This window comes from Hydractinia symbiolongicarpus, chromosome 1 (genome assembly GCF_029227915.1).
Source record: "Hydractinia symbiolongicarpus strain clone_291-10 chromosome 1, HSymV2.1, whole genome shotgun sequence".
Classification (NCBI taxonomy): Eukaryota; Metazoa; Cnidaria; class Hydrozoa; order Anthoathecata; family Hydractiniidae; genus Hydractinia; species Hydractinia symbiolongicarpus.
In genome coordinates, this window is record NC_079875.1 from 4,667,542 (window position 1) to 4,678,706 (window position 11,165).

At 33.0% G+C, this 11,165-nt stretch overlaps 1 protein-coding gene across 5 annotated transcripts; it reads left to right on the top strand.

Annotated features, from left to right (window-relative positions):
* The first annotated feature begins 5,464 nt into the window (after window positions 1-5,464).
* LOC130632461 (uncharacterized) lies at window positions 5,465-9,977 on the top strand. 5 transcript variants are annotated; one of them, XM_057444475.1, is made up of 4 exons: window positions 5,465-5,604; window positions 7,055-7,593; window positions 8,246-8,392; window positions 8,877-9,977. In XM_057444475.1, coding segments are annotated over exons 1-4 (996 nt in total). In that variant the 5' UTR covers window positions 5,465-5,602; the 3' UTR covers window positions 9,185-9,977. The 5 variants fall into 5 exon arrangements, with proteins under 5 accessions (XP_057300458.1, XP_057300462.1, XP_057300460.1 ...); XM_057444479.1 differs by lacking the exon at window positions 5,465-5,604 and adding an exon at window positions 6,382-6,469; XM_057444477.1 differs by lacking the exon at window positions 5,465-5,604 and adding an exon at window positions 6,500-6,641.
* The last annotated feature ends 1,188 nt before the right edge of the window (window positions 9,978-11,165 follow it).

Here is an 11,165-nt window from a genome sequence, read left to right on the forward strand (position 1 = left end):
CACAGTAATAAAACACAAATAAAATTCTTACAAAACAAATTTTGAGAGCAGCAACACTTCTCAAAAATTTAACACGAACTGCCTCAAAACATGTGAAGTTGCGTACATTGGTACGCGTTGTATCAGGGAGATGTAACTTTTTACAACTGCCGGTAGCGTTAGATTACTGGGTCTGTACGTGCAAAAGTTAGCGGAGATAATTTGAAAAACGGATACACAGGGTAGTGTAATAGACTTGCAAAGTTAGTTCGACGACTAAAAAAAAAGAAAAAAAGGCAAACGACCATTCTAATACTCAGCGGACTAAAGTCCCGACTGACTAATAACTTCCCAGCTTTAATTCCACCATACCATTAAAAATGTTAACTTAAAATTCGATTAGGCTACCTTTTACTTTTTGAGTGTTCTGACGTGTATGACATTACCATTGTGCAGGCGATTACCTTATTGAATCCTGTAATTAATGCCATTGATTGGTTTAAAACTCAAAAATAATTGAAACACGAATAGCCAATATTACTCGTCACTTGTCACATACTTCATTCCCCTTCTCAATTATATGACATCTCATACCTTCTTAGAAGATTAAGAACCAGTGGCAGATCATTCTTTAAGATTATAACCTCGAAAGTACCTCTGGACCTGTCTGGTCACGTGACGACAATAGCTCACTATATGTGGGGTAGTTTTCTTGACTCGATAACCTGACTTTGTGCTTGTAAACAAGCCGGATTTAAAAGTATGTACTGTAATTCAAATTCGCTTTCTTAAATTCTGCTAAACCACAAATCGAATTAGTTCCCCACAAACGATAACACAAACAAATTAAAAACGGTTAGCTTACAGGTAGAATACAGTGAAAGATCTTGCAAAGAAATTTAATTTGATGATAACTCCAAAGCACCTATTAAATTTTTAAAAAACTTTTAATTTTTAACCTACATGTGAATCTGAAACTTATTTTCGTCGCCAGTTTCTATTTTGTAGCTTAGGTTCTAGTTTTAGTAATAGCTAGCTAAAGTGAAAGTCTCACACTGCACATGTGGTTTTGAGACATGATAGTTAGTTTTATATGGTTCCGAATGTGTGTTGTGGGTTGTGGGTTGACTCTGTTCATATAATATAACTTTGGCGAGCCAGTTCCAGGTTTTCAAAACAAAAGCGTGCTCTTTGAGAGCTAAAATAAAAGAGAAACCACCATGTTATGTTTAAATGTCTTGAAGCAAGAAACATAAACGGGAAACCTTAAATTGGAATTACCAAACCATTGGTAAACCAAAACTCATGGATAATTTATGTTATTTTGCTGTTTTGTTTACACCCTTGATCTGCTATTTCTTCAGGAAAATAAGTACAATTTTTTCAACCAGAGAACAGTATAGATCATGTCTTCGGTTAATTTTTATTTAAACAGGTGTACCTGCCAACCGAGACAACACTAGACTAACCTTCCTCATATAATCAGACTTTTAGTACTCATGCAAAAAGGTCAAAACATTTCTGGAATTTAATTTTCAAATGTGGCCGCCCAACTTTGTTCGTGATACACAATAGACAGAGTTCATAGCCTGCATTTGACGTGTCATAAAACTGTTTCTTAAAAGTTACATTCAATATCCTAATGTAAGGAATTTTTAAAAAGCTAAAGTCTGGGATTAAGAAGCATGAAAAAAGCTAGTGTGAAACATTTTTTTAATCAGGATGCCATGCAAAAAAAATTATATATTATTACAATGTATCATTTTTTCAATCGAAATTTTGCCATTCAAATTTTCGAATATCTTTTTCAAAGATATATGATGGCAGGAAAATCTTTTATCTTATTATCTAAAGTCTATATCAAACGAATTTATCATCATATGGGAAAATTTTTTTGTCTTGTTTTGTAGAATTTATTTTTGATAATTTTGTGGAATATAATTTGATAAGGTCAATATCACCAAAAAGTTACCAAAAATTAGGATACTTAAAAATTTCTTTTTATTCATAATAACTTTAGTATCATGCGTATTATGTATGAGTACAACTTTTTGTGAAAGACTGTGAAAGATAAATAAACATTTTTATAGCATGCAGTTACTTTTAGTTAGCTAACTCGTAGCCGAGTGGAAAAGAAAGTGAGATTCCCCCATTTTGTTAGGTAGCAGAAAAGCTTCATTTAACGTAACGATGTGTGGCACTCAAAGCTAGTTATGTAAAGAATGGTCAAATACGAACAGTGAATGTTGTTAAAAGAGAATGCCGAATTATCTTCTTAGTAGATATATAATATCTGCCTTTGATTAAAGCACAAATAATCAAATGAGAGCATACTTCGATTCTTCGTCTCTTCTCTGCGCCATTTGTTTAAATTTAAATGCTAAATACAATCTTTCCCGCAGATACAGAGACTTTAATAATCAGAATCCATCACGTGACCAGACGGTTCCAAAGCTACTCGAGTTTATCTCAAAGGGCTCTGGGGTCGAGAATGAGTGGCAGATAGCTTGGTATTACCGTTTTGGCATTGGATAGTGATTCTGAGTTCTGTTCTATTGCACAAGTTAAAAGAGTCTGGAATTGAAAAAGGTTTTTATAGAGCAGATCAGAATGCAATTGAGGTAAACAGTGATAAATATTTCAAGACTTTTTTGCGTTGCCTAATAAAATTCTTCTCTGATAATTAGTTAGCTTTGAAGAATAGATTAAAAGGATTTACCACCATCATCTAAACCTTTTTATGTGTTGCGGCAGTATTTGAAATCCCTACAAAATGCAGAGATTATAAAATGTTATAGGAGAATGGTGTGACTCCAGTGAAGGAAGGAAAATCGTGTGAAGCTGCATTTGTGGCACGAGATGTTTTTTATGTCAAGTATTCGTCGGTCCGATAATACGCTGCATAAGCCAAAGAAATTTGATAAAGACAATTTATTTTTGATCAAATGCCAAAATGTATAATAGGTCTGAAAAATGTAGTAAAAATTTGACAATTGATAGGAGTGGGGGAGAAGAGGGGAGGGGGAGTACACATGTTTATTGTATGAAAAAATGAATGTTTTATTCAATTGAATGATATATCATAGCAATGCAATTTTTCATCGATTCTTTTCTTCTTTACACTACTTGCATGTTGAAATAATGTTTCAACTTGATCCTGGTAAAAGTGAACAGGCCGTAGATTTTAAATAATTTAATACTTTGTTCATCTCAAGAGTAATGGAAGGGTTGAAATAAACGCAGGGGGTGGGGTGGTTTGTAACGTGTGTGCAGATGTCAATATCGTTCAGAAGGCGCTAATATCGACCGGAGGATCACAATATCGAGCAGAGAATCTCAATATCGACCAGAGGATCACAATATCTAGCAGAGGTTCACAATATCCAGCATAGGATCACGATATCGAGCAGAGAATCTCAATATCAAGCAGAGGACAACTATATCAAGCAGAGGTTCACAATATCGAGCAGAGGACAACCATATCGAGCAGTGGATCTCAATATCGAGCAGAGGTTTACAATATCCAGCATAGGATCACGATATCGAGCAGAGAATCTCAATATCAAGCAGAGGACAACTATATCAAGCAGAGGTTCACAATATCGAGCAGAGGACAACCATATCGAGCAGTGGATCTCAATATCGAGCAGAGGTTTACAATATCCAGCATAGGATCACGATATCGAGCAGAGAATCTCAATATCAAGCAGAGGACAACTATATCAAGCAGAGGTTCACAATATCGAGCAGAGGACAACCATATCGAGTAGTGGATCTCAATATCGAGCAGAGGTTTACAATATCCAGCATAGGATCACGATATCGAGCAGAGAATCTTAATATCAAGCAGAGGACAACTATATCAAGCAGAGGTTCACAATATCGAGCAGAGGACAACCATATCAAGTAGTGGATCTCAATATCGAGCAGAGGTTTACAATATCCAGCATAGGATCACGATATCGAGCAGAGAATCTCAATATCAAGCAGAGGACAACTATATCAAGCAGAGGTTCACAATATCGAGCAGAGGACAACCATATCGAGTAGTGGATCTCAATATCAAGCAGAGGTTCACAATATCGAGCAGTGGATCTCAATATCAAGCAGATCACAATATCGAGCAGAGGACAGAGGTTTATAATATTTACAATACTTTTTTATAGAGATGTTCTGCTTACCATGGTTGGGCGATGTTATGCTATATATTTTCCAGCAGAAAAAATACGTTTTTAGAAGGGAGACATATCAATTATTAAGTCTGATATGTAATTTTTGCTCGTCCTGTGAACTGCAACCAAAATGTATTTTAACCTATCCTGTGTTTCTTCAATGTATCAATTTATATTGTAAAAAAAAAATACATTTTAAACTGATTGAAGCTATAAATTAATGTTCTTAACATATGGCTAAAAAAAATTATATATATAAAGAAACAAAGAAGAAAGAGAAAAAAACTAAGACTATCTGAAGTAGTACGCTTGCATTTAGTGGGACCACGGGTAAGTGGAACTTTCGGACAAGTTGGGATCAAATTCCTCAGTCCCTTGAAATTTCCTACTAAATCCAAGCAAAAATACTTCGCTTAAGTGAGACCCCTGGCTAAGTAATAGCTTTTTCTCAGTCCCTCGAGCTAAAAACGTTTTTAAAAAAGTCCCAGTTACAAGTGAGACATTCGCTAAGTGAGAACACTTTTCACGGTTCATTGAGTGTTCCACCTAATGCCAGTGCATTGTAATAAGTACTGTCTTTGGCGATGATGATTTTAAGTGAAGCATGTATAATGGCATTTCAATATCCAAAGATATTTGTAGAACTTTACACGCTTTTCAAGGTTTATCTTTACTAAACGGATTATTTCGAGCGAAATATTTCTGAGCATTTTGATTGGTCGGCAGAAGTTTCAGTCGTTTAAAAGTAGAATTTTCTTTTTTTCAAATGTCGGAAAATTTTACCGGCTAATCGGAATTTAGCTGGCAAATATTGATTGATTATTTCGCTCCGCACGTAATATTCTGCCTAGTGAAGTGGAGCCTTTAGGTTCAACGTTGCTTAATTTTTTCTCTGTTACAGTCTCAACGGCTGCTTTTTTACCTTCTTGTTAACGATCTTCTTGGGGAGACCAATTTACTGTTTCACTACACCAATCAAAATCAAACCTTTGTTTTAATCACCGTATATAAATTTTAAAGAAGAAAAATCTTGCAAAATGTTTTTTTTTCACTCCTGTTTTTTGCTCTTTTTTATTTAATCTTTTAAATGATTTAAACCATACGGTGATAATAAAAAAACTTTGTATTCTATCATTCCTTTATTTGCATGACGTAAACTCGCACAGAGTCTTTACTTGGTCCCCTTTATTAATTCAAAAATGGTAGACCTTTCGGCCAATGTGATATTAACTATTAACGCTGTACGTGTGATAACCGGTCTCTATATCAATTAAAACGGCGTACAAAACAAAGATATTGGGAGAAAGTTGTAAATAATATATAGGTTGAGTATATAAAAGAAATAAAGAAAAGCAACCAAACCTTCTTTCCATGTATATCTTTTGAAATTAAAAAAAAAACAAGAAGAGAATTGAAAAAGTGAAGAAGGAGAATATTTATTTCAAATTGATATGTAAGTTATAATTCGAATGAAAAAAAAACATTCAAATTTTTACGATTTTTACTCCACTGACGTTTTGTTTTGGAAATGTAGCTGTACAAGATATAGCTCTCGTCCATTATAAATATTGCATTTAGTTTTATTTTGTTATAAATGTGTTGTACTGGGGAGAAGAATCCAACTTCACATGTATATTGCGCCAATCAACCTTTTCTCCCTAATTTTGAAACACATGAATTGACACTACATAATAATGTGTTTTTAATAAATTCTGTTTGTTGTGCGAGTGTCGCACAACAATCGCACTATTGACTGACGTCACGTTAAAATCACTGTCGTGCAACATTTTCTACGTCGCACGACAGTGTGGTAGACATTGGAAAAACTCGATATTCACGACATGTCTTATGACGTGCAACATGCTGTTCAGAAAACTTGACTACTTCGAATCTCCTTATTCTGCATTTCATGCATTGTACGTTCAATTTCGAATTCGCTTTTCCCGCCAAATGTTTGTAAATGCATAATGGAAACAAAGCTGTTGTAAAACATCTTACAAATTGCTCATTAGGCACAATGACATTCCTTTATTAAAAAAAAATTAAAAATGACATGATATTTCGGCCACACCTATTTTCCGCTAGATAGATATTTATTTATTTTTTTATTTACGATTTACGATTTATTTTTATTGCAAATGAAAAAGATAAGATAAACTATTTTATTTTTTATTTTATAAAAGAAATATTTTAATTAAAATAAGAACTAAAATAAAAGATCGAAATCAGATTCTCATAGCAAGAAATTGTGAGAGAATTTGCTGCTTTTTTTAGCGGTAGTGTTTTTATCACAGAGGGAGCTTACCAACTCATTCACGGTATGCAAAAATTGGTTCGATGCTCAAAAAAATAACAAGTACAGAAGTTTGTGAATACTTTTATGCAATTCACTGTGATTGCCAACACAGTTTGATTTGCAGTAACTTTTATCCGGTTTTACTTTTTGTAACTGGCTTAACAAATAAACTACTCCAAGTAAAACTTGATAAGGTTGGTTATTTTTGCGGCGTAAATCTGATCTATTAGCTTGAGTACTCCATTATAACCAGTCGTTATTTCAAGAAGCTGTTATGATCATGGTCCCTGGAAAAATACAATTATAGGCACGGTAGCAGTATAAACTATACATTTTTTTTCTTTTTTTAGCACAGTTTATTGGAAATGCTGCTTTCTCGTAAAATTCATATATTTCAATAATTCGCGCATTTTTACCGCCTGATTGGGGTTAAACAAGAGACTCTTCTAGTATGCAGCTTTTAAAAAGCTAACTTAGACCTTTTCTCACATTTTTTGTTCAGTTAAAAACTTTACAAACACAAAAATATAAATGGTTAAATATGAAAAAAGTTTACAACATAAATAAAAATATTGTAACTGATTAACATGATTTGTTTTCTCTGTAGGTTCAATATGAATGGTTACAAAGTTCTTTCTGTGGCTAGTCTATTCTTTCTAATATCTTCGTTAATTCTGTTCGTCCTTGCTTTGAATACAAACTACTGGATTGTTGGAAAATCAAAAGTTTCCATGCTTGACTTAATGAATTTAACCGCTTCAACAAACGCAGAAAAGAATTCGTTGAATCCTTTACAAGATCCTGATGAAAAGAGCGAGTATCCTTTTCATCTTGGTACCAACTCCACGCATCCGATGTTAAGAAATGCAACACCTCCTGTCATAGACCTCACTGGATTTAATCTGACGCATCTGTATGCAATGTCGAGGAATCAAACACCTTTACTTCCTGATCTGATTGCCGACGCAAATATAAAAGTGATGGAAAAATATGGCCTGACGTTGCTTTGTTATGAGATTACGATGATCCCAAAGGTGCCAATTGGGGATTTTCCCCAGAAAAAATGTTTGAGTTATGAAGATATAAAGCAACATCTACAACATCGTGCCCAAGAAGAGAAAGAAATTTTCTTTCGCATTTTTAAAAGTAAGTCGGTCGTAGATTTAAATTATCTATTTGAAATCGTTTAGAATGTCGTTGCATCTTTAAATTTTTTGTAAAGCTAATTTTTCGTGGATTCAGGATGAAAACAGCAGAATTTGACCAACGCGCAAACAGATCAATTTTAATAAGGAGAGAAAGTCAGAAAAAACTTAGCAACTATTATAGCCACAACTTGTATTTAAATAACGTTTTAAATCATATCCGTCAATCATATCCGTCAATCATTTGTGGAAAGAGGGATTACATCTTTTTTTAGATTTTGCAAGAATTAAATTCAACGAATAAATCCGATATTGTAACAGTGTGTAGTAAAAAACGATTTAGCGAAAACTCAATTTTGCGAGTAGGAGCGAGATGAAAATTTGCGAGAACTAAATTTTGCGACAACTAATCCTGAAATTTTAGGCATTTCGCGTAATTGCCAAAAATTCGCGAAGTTGATAAAATCAATTCGTGCGAAAGTTTATTTCTTAAGGCATCAAAAAAGAACAGGTAGGGGTTAATTTATATCTTTTTTAAAAAATTGAGAACTGAAGGCTAGGTAAGCTGATTTTCGTCGTTACAGCTCTTTGAGATCTAAAACCTCTGTTTACCTTAAAGAGCTTCTGTCTCAGCAAGATTTCTTTCATTTCAGAATTCAACACAGTTTATTTCTGCATGATAGCCGCGGTTGTACTTACCGTATTTGGTACCATTGTTGCATTTCTGAAGACACCATGTATAAACTTACCAAAGAAAAAAATTATGCTACTCATCACCACCGTAACATCAATCTTCGGAGGTGAGTTGTTCTGACATACTTTTGCTTCCATGTTAAAGGCCCACGACTTTAGAGCGGGCCCAACATAAAGACTAGAGAGGCCCACCATTGTTACAGCCCTAGAAAATTGTACCCTTCCCTGATTTCTTTGATCCTAAGTGATTTATTTGAGCAGATAAATACAGTATACCTTAGTGCTTGACAAATAATTTTCCTTAAGAAATGTGCACAAGGAGAAGTGCCTATTATCTTTGCTTTTTCTTTTGTCTGTTAAAAACCTTTTTCGTTGTCTACGAAATAAAAAAACTGAATTAAAAAGCACAAAGAAGCAAGATAATTTCCGGTAATTTGACTGCATACTCCGGCCTCTCAGATTCTTGATATGTTTGTTATATATTATTAAATATATTTTGTTTCAATACACATGTTTTTTTAATACTTTTATATATTATTTGCAATTATATGTTATAATTATATATGTTGTATAATTCTTACTTTTGATTAGAAATCGCCGCATGTTCCGCAATATTTATTTTTAAAAATCAGTTGTACAAGTCATATGCTGACAAACATCTTAGCGAGCTTCAACGCATCACCACATCATCACCAACTGCATCCATCAGCAATTTTTCAAAGTTACTTCAACCAACTTTCGACGAAGGTTCATCATTTACTATGATCATTTTTGGATGTGCGTTGTTAATGATGGGTATTTTTTTAAATGTGATTGAGTTTTTTCTGGCACGACATCCAAATACTGATGAAGAATACAGCACAAAGCTGAATGAGTGTGAGGAATATAATTTGGCTTAAATCGAAAAAATTTCTGTTGAGACGCGTGTAAATCGTTTATGCATATAAAGATGTTGTCTGATCAAACATGCGAAAAAAATGGACAATGATGTTGCTATCAAGAAATAAAAAACTCTTCAATACAACTTAATTTTTCAACTGTTCGCTCCTCATAGCTTATTCAGAAAAACAATTTTTGAACCTAAATTTGTTAATTTCATTCGTTTTATTCGTTTTCCACTTTGGAATGATGAGATTCAAATTAAAATAGGCCTGTTGCGTGTTTTTTTTATCTTCAAAGTTGCATCGCTTATACCTAATGAAAAACAACACTAGTCTTAGCATGCCTTCTAAAAACATCACCAATTTCATTCCAAAATATAAAAATAAAATATGTCCTGTAAACTCCTCAAGTCTTTACTAAAGAACGTTTGAACGTTCTTCTAAAAAAACTTATAATTTTATTTGAAATTTTTTTTTGAAATTTTCCCTTCCTTTCCATTAGTTTATAAAAATATCCAAATGTTCTTTGAACCCCCTAATTTTTTGCAGAAAAAAACTGTTTTTTTCTATGAATAAAGATTATCCTCAAAATTCAAAAATAAATAAAATTTAAGCCTAATTTTATTTATTTACGCAACTTTTTTTTTAACTGCTTAACATTTTAACCTTGGAAAGTATTTAAAGCATTTGTGACAGTTGATATATTGTCTAAATATGGAGTCGCTAATATGATTTATGTAGTGTATAAAACCTCCTTGGGTGGATTCAACTTAAAATGTACGTCTTTTGATGCTATATTAGGGAAATCTGAGGTGTTATATCTCTTCTTGATATGATTAATTGGTTCATGTAAAAATCCCTAGAATAATCAAACCATTACCCTCTACGTCATATTTAGGCTGGTTTTCGCATCTACATGTGTTTTATTAAAAGAACATTGCAATCAACGTCAAATTTTGTAAAGAAAGCCTATTTCATATATGCTGACTATTGCTCTCAAAGCCGAGACTCTAAGACCAAATTTAAAATTGAGTGACAAAAATATAGAGCCTATTAGATTTTAAAAATTACATCAAAAACACCCTTTATTGTGCATGCACCAAAATCTGGAGAAATACGGTGGATATTAGAAATGTTTCGTTACAGAAAATTATTGAAATTGTAAAATATAAATTATAGTCTGTCTCGTACTACCCTATCTGTAAAAAAAGTCAACTAAAAAATGTCGGTAAAAGTTTTTATCAGTCAGTTTTTGGAAATAATTCGTAGAAAGCAGTTTTTTTAAAGCATTTGAAAGGAGAATAAATAGTAAAAATTATAAATAGAAAGAAATTTTAAATTTTCTTTCAACTTAGAATATAACTGAAAATCTCCAAACTTTATATCATCTTCTTTTTGTTTCTTAATGCATTACAAAAGCAAAACAAAAATCAGCGAAATTACTTAAAAAAAAATTGTTTAAAATCGTCTATTGGTGAAAAAGAATCGTTAAAACATTCAGTGCTACGATTTAGTCATCTTTTACTAACATTTTTTATATGTGTCCCTTCTAAAGTTGTTCTAAAGTTTATTAAAACTTGAGCATGTTCCTACTCAGAAATGCAACATATGCTAGTAACAAATCTTTTTAAGAGTCAAAAAAATAAAGGAAATGTCTCAATTAAATTTTATGCACCACCTGTAAGTTACTGTAAGTTACAGACCCTGGCATAGTTACAGCTCCCGGTAAATTAGACATAGTTACAGCTCCTCGGTTGGTTTAGCTAAAAGTGTAACTATGTAACTTTCGTGATATTCATCCTCATACGAAAATCGCCAAAGGCCCTGCTTTCGAAGTTAAACTTTCTCTACGTCAAAGGATCATTATTATAAACCTCTTATAGAACCAACAGTGCATATGTTATTATAGTTGGTATACAAACTACAATGGGATCAAGCTCTTTGTTCCAGCATTTTAGCTTTGCACGGTAAAAATTGTTCAAAGCTTCCTTTTCTTTCC

Coding starts and splice junctions, on each gene's coding strand:
- LOC130632461 (XM_057444475.1), top strand. Junction 7,594..8,245: donor TTTCTTTCGCATTTTTAAAA/GTAAGTCGGTCG, acceptor CTTTCATTTCAG/AATTCAACACAGTTTATTTC. Junction 8,393..8,876: donor CGTAACATCAATCTTCGGAG/GTGAGTTGTTCT, acceptor ACTTTTGATTAG/AAATCGCCGCATGTTCCGCA.